Source organism: Haliotis asinina, chromosome 16 (assembly GCF_037392515.1).
Source record: "Haliotis asinina isolate JCU_RB_2024 chromosome 16, JCU_Hal_asi_v2, whole genome shotgun sequence".
Lineage (NCBI taxonomy): Eukaryota > Metazoa > Mollusca > Gastropoda > Lepetellida > Haliotidae > Haliotis > Haliotis asinina.
This window is the reverse complement of record NC_090295.1, coordinates 9,692,074-9,709,941: the sequence shown is the minus strand read 5'-3', so window position 1 is coordinate 9,709,941 and position 17,868 is coordinate 9,692,074. Positions and strand designations below refer to the sequence as shown.

Genomic DNA, 17,868 nt, shown 5'->3' with positions numbered 1-17,868 from the left:
ACACAGAACTCATGTGAGGAATCAACCTTGTCTTCTACGTGACGAGCAGACGCTTTAACCCTATTGCCCCGTGTAGCGAAGTGTAGTGTATGAGTTTAGTTTTACGCCGCTTCTAGCAGTATTCAACAATATCACGTTTGTTACACCGGAAATGGGCGTGAACAAGCGGGTAAAGTGTTCACTCATCACGCCGAAGACCAGGGCTCGACTTCCCACATGGGCACGATGTGTAAAGTTCAATTCTGGTGTTCCCCGCCGTGACAATGCTGGAATACTGCTAATAGCGACGTAAAATCCAACTCACTCACTCTTTAAAAGTCAGGACTTAATCATTTGAAAAAGAACATTATCAATTGATCGGTTCTGACCAAGTCTTCATCCGGGGTGGATGATAGTCTGGATAGGACAGACGAGGTGTTGGAGTAGACGTTGGCAGAGCGATGGTAAAAACATGGAGGTTGCAACATGGAGGTAGCAACATAGAGGTTGCAACATGGAGGTTGCAACATGGAGGTAGCAACATGGAGGTTGCAGCATAGAGGTTGCAACATGGAGGTTGCAACATGGAGGTAGCAACATGGAGGTAGCAACATGGAGGTAGCAACATGGAGGTAGTAACGTGGAGCTAGCCACGTAGATGTTGCAACATGGAGGTTGCAACATGGAGGTAGCAACATGGAGGTAGCAACATGGAGGTTGCAACATGGAGGTTGCAACATGGAGGTAGCAACATGGAGGTTGCAACATGGAGGTAGCAACATGGAGGTAGCAGCATGGAGGTAGCAACATGGAGGTTGCAACATGGAGGTTGGATCATGGAGGTTGCAACATGGAGGTTGGATCATGGAGGTTGCAACATGGAGGTTGCAACATGGAGGTAGCAACATGGAGGTTGCAACATGGAGGTTGCAACATGGAGGCTGCAACATGGAGGCTGCAACATGGAGGTAGCAACGTGGGGGTTGCAACATGGAGGTTGCAACATGGAGGTTGGAGCATGGAGGTAGCAACATGGAGGTTGGATCATGGAGGCTGCAACATGGAGGTAGCAACATGGAGGTTGGAGCATGGAGGTTGCAACATGGAGGTAGCAACATGGAGGTTGCAACACGGAGGTTGCAACAGGGAGGTAGCAACATGGAGGTAGCAACATGGAGGTAGCAACATGGAGGTAGCAACATGGAGGTAGCCACGTGGAGGTTGCAACATGGAGGTAGGATCATGGAGGTTGCAACATGGAGGTAGCAACATGGAGGTAGCAACATGGAGGTAGCAACATGGAGGTTGGAGCATGGAGGTTGCAACATGGAGGTAGCAACATGGAGGTAGCAACATGGAGGTTGCAACATGGAGGTAGCAACGTGGAGGTAGCAACGTGGAGGTAGCCACGTGGATGTAGCAACGTGGAGGTAGCCACGTGGAGGTAGCAACATGGAGGTTGCAACATGGAGGTAGCAACATGGAGGTTGCAACTTGGAGGTTGCAACATGGAGGTAGCAACATGGAGGTTGCAACATGGAGGTAGCAACGTGGAGGTAGCCACGTGGAGGTAGCAACATGGAGGTTGCAACATGGAGGTACCAACATGGAGGTAGCAACATGGAGGTTGCAGCATAGAGGTTGCAACATGGAGGTTGCAACATGGAGGTTGCAACATGGAGGTAGCAACATGGAGGTAGCAACATGGAGGTAGCAACATGGAGGTTGGATCATGGAGGTTGCAACATGGAGGTTGCAACATGGAGGTTGCAACATGGAGGTAGCAACATAGAGGTTGGAGCATGGAGGTTGCAACATGGAGGTAGCAACACGGAGGTTGCAACACGGATGTTGCAACATGTAGGTAGCAACATGGAGGTTGCAACATGGAGGTAGCAACACGGAGGTTGCAACACGGAGGTTGCAACATGGAGGTAGCAACATGGAGGTAGCAACATGGAGGCTGGATCATGGAGGTTGCAACATGGAGGTTGGAGCATGAGACTCAGCCTTGATATTTATTCCAACTGTGACACTAGCTACAGTTGTAAGATGAATACAGTGAACCTAAGTAGCATGTAGTGGTTTTAGGCATGTCAGCACCATACATGCAGCAACATACCAATACATTCCGCAGTATATTCTGCCAAACATCCAGCTATACACTCAACAATATATTCAGCAATACACTCAGCAATATATTCAGCAATATATTCAGCAATACACTCAGCAATACACTCGGGAATACAATCGACGGTTACACTCAGCAATACAATCAGGAATACACCCGGCAATACGCTCATTACTCAGATATACATTTGGCAATACATTCATCAATTCATTCAGCAACACATTCGGCAATACACTCAGCAATACACTCAGCAATATATTCAGCAATACACTCAGCAACACATTCAGCAATACACAGCAATATATTCAGCAATAGACTCAGCAATACATTGAGCCATACATTCATCTATACATTCACCAATGCATTCAGTATGCACATAGCTGACACACCATGATTACAATGTTCTCTTCAGGGTAAAGTCATAACTACTGTCCTTCTAATATTATTGTCCAATTTCTTGGTGTATGCAGTCACAAGCTGTAGTTCATGAAATCAGTTATCCGACAAGTAACATCTGTTTTGATAAAAGCCACAGATGATAATGCCGGTGAAAACCTTATTAAATTAAAGCAGTAGTCCAAAGTAAAGATTATACATTTTGGGATATCGTGTTTTACATCAGAAATAGATACGGTTATATTTGACCAACCTAATTCAACACTTGGGGGAAAACAGCGTGTTCATTATCGTGGAAGTAGGTGTGTAACACACTGCTATCGTTCAGGTAACTCGGCTCAGGTAGACAGTGAAAGGTGGATTATACGTGTTTTCATGGCAGCCTGACAAACAGAAGTGTGAATACATATGACAGGATAACGACCACCTCTGGTGACCGTTACGGCAAAACAACGGCATTTCAGGGTCACTTTTACCGAAAGTGGTCGCCATTGGTTTAGGAGTGCTCCCCAAAATAGGTGTGTATGCGCGTCCAGCTCGGATGCATACGGTGCGCAATCGATTCCTAACGTGTCTGTGCTAACACTCTTCCTTAGACCAGTCCCAAATCTGTCGCAGCGATGATATCCTGATTTGTAAGTCATAATCCGCGGCGTCCCATACCTTGGGTGATTCGCAACGGTGCCTTTTGGCTGCATGGGCGTTCTGCGACAACGTTTCTGATTTGCGAGTCGCAGCATTCTCGTTTTTACATTAAACTTATAATTTCGATGCATTTTTCTGTTTTACAATGCCCGCGTGCTTGCATTCCATTGCACGTGTGGTTACAAAGGTGATCACTTGATTCGCTGTTCGCGTATTTAACGCGTTTTGACCAAATGTTTCACGTCTGACCAGGTTCACACAACCAGCATGTCATTGTCACCTGTATGGCACAACTAAAACTAAAAGAAGTTGGGTGTCATGTTTCTAATTCTGTTGAATAAATGATTCGCTTTGAACGACAGCTGTAACAGACGAGCAGAATGTTTTATCATATCATCGTCTGATGAGTACACATCACAAGCTGTTGCCTGGAGTGTTCACATTGTCAAACTTCAAATCGAGAAGCTCGATGCTAACAGGTAAGACACAATTTGGTCTAAAAGTTTCTTATTTTTCCAAAGCACAACATGCTTATCTTAAAAGGCCACAGGGTCTGCCACGAATTTGGTCCGTTCCATTTTCATGCTTATATCAAAAGACGACAGCCTGCGGAACGAATCTGGTCCTGTCTCAAACTGGCCCATATCCTGCACCAAACTGGCCCATATCACTCCATTTCTGTCTCCAAAGACGAAAGTTCTCGACACAAACATGGTTCATAACACTCCATGCTCGTCTTTGGGCCCGGTATGAAATTGTTCTGAACACTACAGGTTTCTCTCAAAAAGGGCCCTGTACGAAGTTGATCCACACCACTGAATACCTGTCTGAAAGGACGACAGGGCCCCTCTGAACACACCAGGCTTGTCTCCATGAGAATGCCCTTTCGGAGTTGGTTCATAACACTGCATGCTTGTCACAAGGGATGACAATGCCTGGCACAGTGTCCGTCCATCACACTGCATGCTTGTCTTAATAGACGGCAATGCCAGACACGGTCTATAACACTACATGGGGGAAGGATAACAATATATGCACGAACATCTTCTTTATTGCTGTGAGAGTGACGCTACAGTATAGGTTCTAACTATCAAGCAAGTGAGGTTATCAAGCAAGTGATAATGGTGGTGTTAGAACCTACTCCGAAACGTCGCTCTCACAGCAAAAAAGAAGTTGTTCATCCATGTATTGTTATCCTTACTTCCCCAAATTCTAAATACCTTTCAAAGAAGTTAACACTGCATGCTTGTCAAAAGGAACCACAATGTCAGACACATATATTGCCCTTAACACTGCATGCAAAGAACGACAATGCCAGTCTGAAAAGACTGCAATGTCCCATAAGGAGCTGCTCAGATCCAATGCTCAGATCATCGTTTTTCAAGTAAAAAGCAAAACAGAACAAAGAAACACGCAAACAATATTTTGCGTACATGTTTGGAAGCATGGATTCTGATTTATTTAAACGCTCAAAAGAATTGGACTACATCTTTATAATTTTATTTCTGCACGCACTTGTATAAAACCTACCGCGAGCACTGACCATGATACCCATGCTGGTCTGAAAGGATGAAGTATAACGATGAGTGTACAACGCCAAAGAGCATGGCTTTGACAAATCATGAGTTCTTTTGTGTTAAGCTGGCAGTCGTCCGAATTGGCACAGGACTCTAGGTGAGGAGCACACCTCTACACATCAATGTCTGTCATTACAGTCGACTTGTCCAACCTTTCTCCCAAGTATCACCGGATGTGCCAGGAAGTGACTACGCAGCCCCTCAAATACGACTTTTTTCCCCATCTGACACATGAAGAGGGACTTAAGATAATATTGATAAACCTAATTTCTCTTCCCACAATTACAATGTCAAACGCATTACTTGTTGGATAATATGAAATGTGATTGTTTTTACAATATTTCAGATATCGGACTGGCGTGTACAGATTATCGACTTTAACTGTCCTATTCAAAATGGACACCGAGGATATTTCTCCTCTCCTTCCGGAAAAACACGAGAGCCGGGTGGTCAGATCCGTTCCTGTCCTCTGGAGCGCAATAGGATGCGGAGTCGTCTCCTTTCTGGTAGCCCTAGCCATTGCGTCTTTACCACCAACCATCAGTCAGTATGTCCACGCTCAACTCCTCGACGGCTATAACACCACCACTTCGGACGAAGGTAGCTCTGCCTGCGAAGTCAATACTACATCTACGACAGATGACCCTTTAGTGAAAGTGCAACAAGAGACGTCCAACTTCCTACTCCTACTCGCCGTCGTCAACAACGTCCCTGCCGTCTTTATAAATGTCATCCTGGGCTCCACCTCCGACTACCTTGGCAGGAAGATGTTGTTCTTCATCCCAAGTGTCGGATTCTTTCTCCGATACGTTTTCTGTGTTGTGATCATGGCTTTAGAGATGGATTTCGAATACTTTTACATTGCGTATTTTCTGGACGGCCTCGGGGGGTCATTTGGGGCCTTTCTTGTAGCGAGTTTCGCGTACACGGCTGACATCACTTCTAATGGACGTGAGCGGATCCTGGCAACGTCTGCATTGGAAGTGTGCCTGGCACTAGCTGCCTGTTCAGGGATGCTGATCACTGGATTCTTCATACCGTTAGTTGGATATCTGAATCTGAACATCATCATGACTTGTACGGTGTTCCTAGCAACCGTCATAATCCTGTTCCTGCCAGAGACGATGGACAATGGAACCAAGCAGCCCTGGTCTCCTGTTACACATTTCAAAAATGTGTTTGGATTCTATTTCTTCAAAAAAGGCACAAAAGCAAGGACATACAGATTAATGCTTTCAATATTTCTTTTTGCAATTTTTAGTGTCGTTGGTCGGACAAGCATCGAAACATTGTATGTTCTGAACAGACCGTTTTGCTGGAATTCAATCCAAGTAGGATATTTCGGTGCACTTAGAATTGGACTGACAAGTGTTGGCTCTTTGATAGCAGTCAAATGCCTTCAGAGACACATTCGTGATCAAACAATTGCCCTAGTTGGTGCCGTAGATGCTGCCATAGCATGTGTATTGGAAGGCATGGCGACTTCCGGTTGGATGCTCTATTTGGTTCCGGTGGTTGGCATAGTGAACTCGACAACACTTCCTGTCATCCGGGGTAGTATATCTAGTATGACGTCACAAACAGAACAAGGTGCCGTCTTTGCCGGAACGGGAGTTGTGGAGACTGTAATGAGTTTGGTATCGCAGGTTGCCTTCACGTCCATGTATTCAGCAACTGTAGGGTCGTTCAAGGGGTCGGTGTTTTTCCTCATGGCTGGGTTTAGTGGAGTTGCAACGGTGTTGATCATCACTTGGATGGCCATTACACCCCGATTCGACCACACGATTCGCGTCTCCTCAAATGAATCGCAGAAGTCGAAAAGAAACAATTCCCACACTGAAAACACAAATATGTAATTGTAAGCGTAGTCATGTCGGTACAACCTAATTTATCTCTTTAACAAATACAATTGGCCTTGAATCCGTCTAATTGCAGTAATGTAAATGTATATTATTCTGTTTATTTGGAAACATAAATAAATCCACAAATGTATTTCGTGAAACGATTCGGAAAATGGCCGAGACGGCGATGGGATGACGTGTGGATTATGTAGGATCCCAACATCTCGTCGTATCCTTGCACCTTTAGATACGACTTACCCAGCAGTCCCCCAATCCTTGATATCTCCAGGGTATACGTTCCGATAAGTCTCCACTATACCCTATAGACAAATTTATAGTTCCGAAACTTTAAAAACGTATATGCAAGAACTCTTTCTGCCTCTTTCAGAGAACATCTGCATGGTTTGTATAGTCAAGTTTAATCGGTTATAGAATTTGGAAAGCGAAAGTGAGTTGTGATTGGTTCGCTCAACCTCCCAACGTAGACACCTGATTGGATGAAAAGCCAGCATTGGTAGGTAATAAACTAGACTGAGCAGTAGATGCGTCTAGGGTATAGTGGAGACTTATCGGAACGTATACCCTGGAAATATCGAGGATGGCAGCCCCCAATTCCTTCAAAACTGGTCCTTAAGGGTAGCAAAGTGGTTAAAGCGTTTGCTCTTCATGCTGAAGACCATGGTTCGATTGGCCAGATGGGTACAATGTGCTCATTACCAGTGTTCTCAACCGTGATATTGCTGAAATATTGCTAAAAGCAAGAAAAAAAACGTAAAACCAAAATCACGCACTCCCCTCCACTCCCCTTCTTGTTATATGACAAATGGGTATTTAAAAAAATAAAAGGCCAGTTATAGCTCGGAAGATATTACGCGGAGAGTACAGATGTTGATTTTAATATTCTTGACTGGGAACAATATATTTTTTTCCAATGTGAAAGACGCACATCAACTCCTACGTACAAATACCTACGTGCCAGATTAATAATTTGACGCTGTTTATATGTATTATCAGCTCAGGTCTTTGAAGGGCATTTAGAAGTGAAATGCATAAGAATGAAGATTTTATGGATATCAACTTCTTTATATGAGAACACAACGTTTCGGAGTTAATGCTTACTCCTTCATCAGGATGAAGGAGTAAGATGAAGGAGTAAACATTAACTCCGAAACGTTGTGTTCTCATATAAAGAAGTTGATATCCATAAAATCTTCATTCTTATTATCAGATCAGTTTACATTCTGTACAATATGCAATTCGAGACACTAGCATAAGTCGTGCTATGCATTCTTTATTAAAACGCAAACAGCCCTACAGGAGCCCTGTTTAGTTTGTTGTGTATGATCTTTCTGTAATAACCTGCTGTGACACTTTAATGATGTTTATTAGTTATTTTGTTGAATCTCTATCTTTTTGTTTAGATGTTTCTATGCCATACAAGTCTACAATAACAATGTACACCATGATTTGAACAGGTTGCTGTCTCAAGAAGACTATCCGACGGCCATCAAAAGAAAATTATCAAGGGAATTTCCTTAGCAGGGCATCATCAGGGAAACATTTTCACAGAAACATTATCAGAGGTCATTGTCAAGGAAGCGTTACCACGGCAGGTTATGAAGGGGAACATTATTAGAGGAAAGTCATCATATGTCATTGGTAAGGGACCGTCATCGGGAGTGCCATTATTGGAACATTATCAGAGGTCATTGGCAAAGAAATGTCAACAGAGCGGGTTATGAACAATGTTCGAAATAACCGCTCGAAGGCCCAGCACCGGATGCTATTGTATCGAGCCAGCAGTTTCAAATATTAGAAGACCCTTGTGTCCTTCAGTAAATTATCTGTCTTTTTCCGACTGGAATCTTTCCCTGTTCATCTTATTAACATTTGAGAATCATCCACGATCCTTCATGCTACAATAGCATACAGATTCAATTTCTGGTATTTCATCGCTTTGCATATACGTCTTTTACAAATGAAAACGTCTCTCTGCGCTACAGTATTCGCTATTTTGTGTACAATGTAGTCTATTTTGTTTTTATTGGTTTGACTTTAACTAAATGGGCCTTCAGATTTCATTCAGGGCCTGTAGATTTTGAAACCTGCAGGCGACAGCAGGCCCTGATTGCCAACTACCAAAAGAAAGCATTGCAAACGCTGGTTATGAAGGGGAACATTATCAGAAGAAAGTCATCAGATGCTAAGGGAACGTTATCGGCGGGGCCATTTATTGGAACATTATCAGAGGAAAGTCAGCAAATGTTACGGGAACGTTATCGGCGGGGCCATTTGTTGGAACATTATCAGAAGAAAGTCATCAGATGCTAAGAGAACGTTATCGGCGGGGCCTTTATTGGAACATTATCAGAGGTCATTGTCAAAAAATATTTTATATGAGCGGCTTCTCAGGGGAACAAAGTCAGAAGAAAATCATCATTGGCTCCTTTCACGAAGCAAAATTTACAAAGGTTAAACTTAACTCCCTTTCTTTAGCATTGCACTAAGGTATCCTTTGTGAATGACGATTACCTTAGCACTTTGTGAAAGGAGGCCCAGGTGCCATTGTCAAGCGAATATTATCAGGAGGACAATCAGATGTCATTGTCAAGGGCATATTATCAAAGGGGGATATCAGGACCATCTTATCAGAAGAAAATGATCAGAGGCACACCATGAGAGGAGCATTATCAAAGAAACAGTCCCAGGGAGTGATGCACGTGCACGTTCCCAGGGAACGAGGCAGCCGCTTATCGAGCTGTGTATTCTAGCCCATGTCCATGATGCACATCTGTTACAGCTTGCTGAAAGTAACGCCCTCTTGGTATCTAACTGTCACATGTGTGGGCAGACTGACGGCATCGTAACATTGCCTTAGAGTCCACTATGGCCGAATCCAGGAAACCCACTTTTGACCCTTGTTTTCACTAAGAGGCGAAGGAGTAGCCTCGTGGTTTAGTCATTGGCTCGTCACGCCGAAACACGGATTCGAGTCGTCAGGTGGGAGCAATGTGTGAAGCTCATGTTTGGTGTCTCCAGCCGGGATATTGGTGGAATATTCCGAAAAGCAGCGCAATAATACACTCACTCACTCACCAATGGATATACGCTGAAGAACTACCACTGCAAGCCGTCTCGAAGTGATGTGGTTGACATACCGTTGATGCGGCGTTCGATATTTCAAAATATCTTTCTGACAAAGAATTAAATCCATTTGGATCTATTTTATCTACTATAACATGTCTACTCATACAGTACATGTAGACCCACATATGGTCACAGTGCCTGAGAAACAGCAGATCAATTCCAGGGAGATACCATTACCAGCCATGTTTTACCGCAAATATCTACGAGAATTTTTCCTAAATATTGGCGGCACAATTACAATGAGATTTTTCAAAGGGGTTAGTCTGCGCGGTTTATTTTTTTGTAACTTTCATTATGAACATATCCGTAAATTTTCAAATTTCATTTTAACACTGATAGCTAACAAGATTTCATTAAATGCTGGGCTATAATACAGCTTGTGAGTACGTACATTGCTTCTTAATACATTTTTTGTAATCTGTGTGGATCACAGGAGTATGCAGTTTGCAAATGTAATGATATTCATCTCCAAGTCATCAGTACTGATAAAACGAGCCAAATGCTGATATGCTCATTCGTACACGTTGTAGGACCCGTGAAAATCAGTAATGGAATTGGTCTTCAGCAACCCATGCTTGTCGTAAGAGGTGACTAAGGGGATCCGGTGGTTAGTGTCGCTGATTTGGTTGACACATGTCATCGTATCCCAAATGCGTAGATGTTGATCACTGGATTGTCTGTTCCAGACTTGGTTATTAACAGACAGTCGCCATATAGCCAGTTTTGTGGTAAGTGTGGCGTTTAACAAACAAAACCATGTTGCAGCCACTCGGGTCTTTCCATCACTTTCGCTCGGTCGGTATCGAATTAACACATGGCGACGAGCTGCATTCAACAATGTTCAGGCGAAGCGCCCAAGGAGACACACGCTATATATATCGCAGTGTATGCTTATTGGGCTTGAGGGAGTTATGAGAGCATAGACTATTTTGAAACATGCTTCCTGTTACTGAATATAATCTGTCACAACGAAGAACTATTACTACTTACCTTGCTATATCATAGTGGTATTCAAAAGCTGTGGTGTTTACTTGATGTGGTATTCAGTATATGTGATGTGTGATAGCAGTCAGTAGCTGTGGTATAATAGCCATGGTAGTGAGTAACCGCGGTGTTTCATAGCCGTGGTAGTAAGTAGCTGTGGTATAATGGCCATGATAGTAACTGTGGTATAGTCTCCGTGGTAGTGAGTACCTGCGGTATAATAACTGTGGTTGTGAGTGGCTGTGGTATAATAACTGTGGTAGTGAGTAGCTGTGGAAAACTAGCCGTGGTGCTGAGTAGCTGTGGTGTAATAACTATGGAAGTGGTGGTAAAATATTTGTGGTAGTGAGTAACTGTGGTAAAGTAACTTTGGTAGTGAGTAGCTGTGGTAAAATAATTGTAGTAGTGACTAACTGTGGTAAAGGAACTTTGGTATTGAGTAGCTGTGGTAAAATAGACATGGTAATGAATAGCTGTGGTAAAACAGCCATGGTAGTGAGTAGCTGTGGTATAATAACTGTGGTAGCAGGTAGCTATGGTGTGTAATAGCTATAATATTGAGTATCTGTGACATGATAGCCGTGTTAGTGAGTAGCTGTGGTATAATAACTGTGGTAGTGCATGGCTTGGATATAATAGTTGCGGTAGTGAGTATCTGCGATATGATGGTCGTGGTAGTGAGTAGCTGTGGTATAGTAACTGTGGTAGTGCATGGCTTGGATATAATAGTTGTGGTAGTGAGTATCTGCGATATGATGGTCGTGGTAGTGAGTAGCTGTGGTATAATAACTGTGGTAGTGCATGGCTTAGATATAATAGCTGTAGTAGTGAGTATCTGCGATATGATGGTCGTGGTAGTGAGTAGCTGTGGTATAGTAACTGTGGTAGTGCATGGCTTGGATATAATAGCTGTGGTAGTGAGTATCTGCGATATGATGGTCGTGGTAGTGAGTAGCTGTGGTATAATAACTGTGGAAGTGCATGGCTTGGATATAATAGCTGTGGTAGTGAGTATCTGCGATATGATGGTCGTGGTAGTGAGTAGCTGTGGTATAGTAACTGTGGTAGTGCATGGCTTGGATATAATAGCTGTGGTAGTGAGTATCTGCGATATGATGGTCGTGGTAGTGAGTAGCTGTGGTATAATAACTGTGGAAGTGTATGGCTTGGATATAATAGCTGTGGTAGTGAGTATCTGCGATATGATGGTCGTGGTAGTGAGTAGCTGTGGTATAATAACTGTGGTAGTGCATGGCTTGGATATAATAGCTGTGGTAGTGAGTATCTGCGATATGATGGTCGTGGTAGTGAGTAGCTGTGGTATAATAACTGTGGAAGTGCATGGCTTGGATATAATAGCTGTGGTAGTGAGTATCTGCGATATGATGGTCGTGGTAGTGAGTAGCTGTGGTATAATAACTGTGGAAGTGCATGGCTTGGATATAATAGCTGTGGTAGTGAGTATCTGCGATATGATGGTCGTGGTAGTGAGTAGCTGTGGTATAATAACTGTGGTAGTGCATGGCTTGGATATAATAGCTGTGGTAGTGGGCAGCTGTGGTATTTAGCCTCACTTTTCCGACATATCTATACGATTCAGTGTGGCTTTCAGGAGTTTATTGTTGAGATGAGACTGATCCATGGAGAAATTCACATCTCCCAGACTGTCTAGAATATGTAGAAACAGGTGCCTGTTTAAACTATTGCCTGTATTCTGTCGCGGCGATGAGACAACCGACATATTCATTTGTCCACACCTGTTTGATTTTTGTCGATCCATTCAGCTGTTCTTCCCCGCTGCTTGTACTGTCATCTTGTCATGGTTAGTAGCCTGAAACGTCCTATGAAGCATCCTGTTCCAGAAGCGTTTTAAGTCCATTGTTTGCCTCAACTCGGCCTCAATATCACTGACTCTCAGATTCCCGCGTGAATGTATTTTACCACTACGTGTTTTGAGTGGGTAGGTTAATAAAATTCCTCACTGTCCCCCTTGTCACTCTCTTACCTGGGGCGTTTTCTCTTTGGTTTCAGCTCATTTGCTGGATACCAGTGTTTAATGTGTGGCCGCAGATCGTGCATGTTATCTATCAGCACCCCGCAATCTGTGGCCATAGCAAAGGATCCCTTACTACTCGTGTCCGAATCGAAGTGAGTGAGTTGATGTTGAGGCAGTGTCTTTTCTTGAGTCAGAGGGCTATCCAGAGATTCTGTTGTAGTCGACTGGTACCTAGGCAGGTCAGGTTCAGACTGAACTTTGACTTTGTATGTGGGCCTATGGCATTTCATACAATAAAGAATTGAATTGAACTGACTCGCCCATTTTCCTCTTTAATGAGATTAACCTGCAGTCGATCCTTATCTTTGGTGGTAGGTTTTAGTTTAATGGTGAGTTGCCCATAGGATGTGATCATAAAGTGATCCATATGTTCAGGGAAGATTCTGTGGGCAAAGAGTTTTATTAGGTGTTTATCTATGGGGGAATAAAACTGGCTCACATAATGCGCGTTCAAAGCTATGTCTGGATTCTTTACCTCTCGGTTTTGTACCAAGAGAAAGATCAATACATTCTTGTAATGGGAGGTTAGAGAAAACAGCTGTGCGATACACTTGTCATGCTTTGCCACGGCCAGGAAATCATCCAGGACCAACAAGTACCAATGGCCAGCATCAAAGTAATCCTCATCTAAGATATCATGAGGAATTCCAATTTACAAAGTTAACCTCAGGCAGCTGCTCGCTGATGTCCTGATATAAGGGCTTCCATTGAGTATAACACCAAACTATTTGGGTAGGCTGAGGTTGACTCAGGCCATGTCAGAGCATATGAGAGGTAAACACAGACATATTCCACAGCCACTGGGTCCCACATTGAGCACATTCAAGGGAATCAGGAACCTGAAGTGTTCTTACTGCTGGTCCTCTTGGTGAACAAGATGTGTCTTTTGAGGAGGAGGTAAGCGTCTCTCTTCAGGCGGATGTAGGTGTCTCTCTCTTGAGGAGGAGGAGGTAGGTGTCTCTCTTCAGGCGGATGTAGGTGTCTCTCTCTTAAGGAGTAGGAGCTAGGTGTAAGGTGTCTCTTTTGAGGAGGAGGGTGTAGGTGTCTCTGTAGAGGAGGAGAGAGGAGGAGGAGGTAAGCGTCTCTCTTCAGGCGGATGTAGGTGTCTCTCTCTTGAGGAGTAGGAGCTAGGTGTAAGGTGTCTCATTTGAGGAGGAGGGTGTAGGTGTCTCTGTAGAGGAGGAGGGAGGAGGAGGGGGTAAGCGACTCTCTTGAGGAGGAGGTAGCTATCTCTCTTGATGAGCGTCGTTTTTCAGAGGAGGAGATATGTTTGGAGCGTGCATATGCTGCCAATGTCTGTTTAGATCACATTTTTGTGTAAACCTCTTGTGTAAACCAGACAGATAGTCACTCCCATCGTGATCCAATACAGGTGTCTACATTACTAGGGTTCAAGCTTCCTTTTATACTTTTAAGCTTTTTGCCCGATTCACTACAGCTTGCATGTCTGACATATATCGTATTTTCATGGGTTGGGGCGTTGTCTTCTAGTCCCTCTGCATTGTCATCATTTTCATTTTAGCTGTTTCCTGTCTCTTCTTTGTCTTCAGTGCCGTCTTCTTGAGTACTTGTGGTTCATTCTCTGTTGTGACTTTCTCAACTTTGTCTTTCTAAACATATCTACAGGGTTGTCTAATCTCTTCATGCTGTTCACGCCCAATCTGTTTGCACATAACGTCACATTTAAGAGATAACGCTGTTTCTATTCATGTGTATTATGAACCCGTACTTATTAAGCTTTGAAGTAACACTGTATGCATAGTTTAAACTCAACCAGTGTTGTTTATCTTTTCATAATGTTACATCTAAAAGGAAAAGCTAGCATGAAATATCATTTAAAGGTCACATATACTCTAATAGGGTACAAATGCAAAATCACTTGCTGACATCGTTATAAATGAAACCCCGTCATTAAAACTGCTCATTTCGATCTTTAATTACCTTAAATTGACATTTTTGTCAACAGTGCACAATTCTCAGCCGCAAACGAAATTTCAACCAATCAGAGCGGCACGTCTCCGTGACGTAATAGTGGGTATAGAAATGAGGGTCTGTGCAGTATTCATCTACATTTCAGGGCTTAAACTATTTCGTTTACAGGTTTGTACAAACCCGAAATCGCGAAAGCTGTTGAGAAAAATGAAAGCTATATGTTATCACAATCTACTATCATTTAGTTTTGTCTCCTGCTTTGCCTAGTATTGGAGTTACAACCCTTGTTTTGATAGACGATTCTGTCAAAATCACTTGGTGTCGCAAGGTTGTAATCCGTGTTAGGTGGTATAAACCTACACGTTTTTTGTCATCTTTCACTTGATGCTCAGTTAATGAATTTATAACAGGTATAATTAGTGGTAACGCCACTTAGGTTACCCGACAAAGGCCCACATTTGGCATTTCATTTGTCTGGATCGATCAAAGGATTAACCGATATCACGCTGATTGATTAATTGGTTTTATGAGGATTTAAATGGGGGATTTGTCAAAAGGTAGAGTTTGTGTATCAACATCTACTAATCTATACTGAATACACTCTGTCGTGTCTGTGTCTATGTAAAACAACACCCTTCTTTCAAAGGATTAACCGCCAATACATTGATTGATTGCTCATTATTGGCTAACTAAATACCCTTTTTAAAAGAAGGACGCACATTATGCAATTAGTTGCCAGGTGTGCTATCTTGGGTAACCAATGAAACTATACAGCCATGTGAAAAACCTGAAACGATACATCACGTTTTCGTATATTAGACTGTTAAAAGACACATCACTTGGGAAATTATATATCACTTGTTTTTGTGGATATTGATGGATACATTCCTCGATGAAGGTAATAGCCTGACATTGCTCCTATAACTTTACTTTTAATATTTGCATTTTTGTTTTTAATAAGCTTAATTTTTGTTTTTAATAGCTTTCAACAGAATCATTGTTTTCGTCGTTAAGTGCAATGATGCAGACGACATACACTAGGGCGTGCGTGCGAATTATGATTCATATAGGAAAACTATGAAATGTCTACATATCACATTCCTGTTATACATTCGCAGATCGCTTCTTTTTATTAAGTTTCAAAATACATACAAGTATGATTATAAAAAAATAGGATTATGAGACCAAGTATAAAGACGTATATTGACAAGTGTCTACATACTGGTGAGTGAACGTTACAAACCAAGTAAATTTAGCAAGTGAAGAAATTTATCGTGCAGTATTTTCACTTCGACCCCGACCTCGCTTAGGGTTTTGTTACAGGTTGTGTCGTGCAAACTCCTTTTGGTAATGATTCAAATACATATTTATGTAGTTTTGATTTTCTAACGTGATGAGAACAAACCATACATAATCTCATTAATTCAAATGGATTTGACTTCACGATTTTAAAAAATGGCGGCGCCCTGTCTTGGGATGATAAAGTTTGTTTTCACCAACTTAAAAAGCAAAATTACTTTCTACTGGTAGTAAAATACTTATTTTATTAATGGACAATAGGATTTTGCATGACATTGCTTATAACATAACAATTTCACTCCTGGAAGTGAGGTGGAGGTCAATATAACATTGCTTGCAATATAAATGTCACTTCGACCCCCACCTTGCTTTCTTGGAAGAAGTCCTTATGTTAAAAGTTGTGTCCTGCAAAATCCTTTTGGCCATGATTCAAATGCATCTTTAACTACCAGTAAAAGTACTTTTGATTATCTAACTTGATGAGAACAAACCATAATCTCAATAATTCTAACGGACTTCAGGATTTTCAAAAATGGCGGCGCCCTGTATGAGGATGAATGCTATTTAAGTTTATTTTCACCGACTTACAAAATCACAATTACTTTCTACTGGTAGTAAAATATGTATTTTATTGATGGACATTAGGATTTACATGACATTGCTTATAATATAACAATTTCAGTCTTGGAATCGGTCATTATAAGGGGTCAATATAATATTACTTACGATAATATTGTCACTTCGACCACAACCTCGTTTCCGAGGAACAAAGCGTTATATCCATGCAATATACCTTTGGTCTGCAATGTGTAGAAAGCAGTCTTAATTTTATAAACTCGATGAAACTTAAACTCCATTTTCTATCCTGGAAGCATGGTACGGGGCGAACCATCCGATTTAGTATATACCGCAGGCTTCCACAAAGCTCACTTCGCACACACTTATAACCAATTTAAGCACAAACTACGGAGTCTAGTGGAAATCTGTGCATAGTGACACCATCACCCGACCCCAAGGAACAATTAACGGCAACACAACAATTCGGCATGTCTTTGGTGACGTCGAGAAATCAGCAAAATGACGAGCTTCCTACACATTTTCTATACATTTAACTGGAAACCGTTCCTTCTATGACGTCACTGTAGGAATCTGGCATAACCTGTCTGCGGTTTCGTTTGCGGGCGAGAGAGAAGCAGACGGCCTTTTTAGCAACTTTTAAGCGCTTGGTATTAATTAGTTTTTTTAGAAAAAAATGGTGTTTCGATTCTGACTAACCAAAAGTCTTTCATATGCAGTGATAAAAAGAGTACCCAAAAATTGAGTTTAGTGGTCCTTTAAACATCGGGTTAAACTATCCAAATCGGGACAGAGCTCAGCTGTTTCTTTACAAATTTAACAAAACTCGTATGCTCTGTCAAGTGCGGGCTGTATTCAGCGTTACATGCAATGCGGGGTGACATGACTAGCTCGCTCTTTTGATCACCCTTTCAAACTAAACTGTCTACTCTTGACGCTTTACCTAATTATGTTTTCTCGTCTGTATGACTGCCTTAAAACACGCCCACCTTTAATTCCCCTTTCCTAACCTGTGACGTGCTGTTTATGTCGGTGATCACGTGACTCCAGTCAGTTAATTCTGTGACGTGTTGTTTATGTCGCGCCTGACGATGTTCACGTGACTCCAGTCAATCAATTGTGACGTGTTGTTTGTGTCGCGCCTGACGGTGATCACGCGACTCCAACGAGTTAATTAATTTTCATGAACTTTCCGTCCACTTGCCCCGACCAAATCTACTATGTGATGACCTGTATAATACTACTAACGTCACAGCTGGATAACAAGGGTGTGTTACTTTCAGCAAGCTGTAAGGGATGTGCATC

The 17,868-nt window shown here is 42.4% G+C and overlaps 2 protein-coding genes across 2 annotated transcripts; one reads left to right on the top strand and one right to left on the bottom strand.

Moving 5' to 3' along the window:
- Positions 1–329: 329 nt before the first annotated feature.
- Positions 330–1,685, bottom strand: LOC137268815 (putative proline-rich protein 21). Its single transcript, XM_067803379.1, has one exon. The coding sequence runs from the start codon at positions 1,683–1,685 to the stop codon at positions 330–332; it is 1,356 nt and encodes a 451-aa protein (XP_067659480.1).
- Positions 1,686–5,123: 3,438 nt separating this feature from the next.
- LOC137268814 (lysosomal proton-coupled steroid conjugate and bile acid symporter SLC46A3-like) lies at positions 5,124–6,584 on the top strand. The gene has a single exon (XM_067803378.1). It carries the CDS (start codon positions 5,124–5,126, stop codon positions 6,582–6,584), a length of 1,461 nt encoding a protein of 486 aa, XP_067659479.1.
- Positions 6,585–17,868: the final 11,284 nt, after the last annotated feature.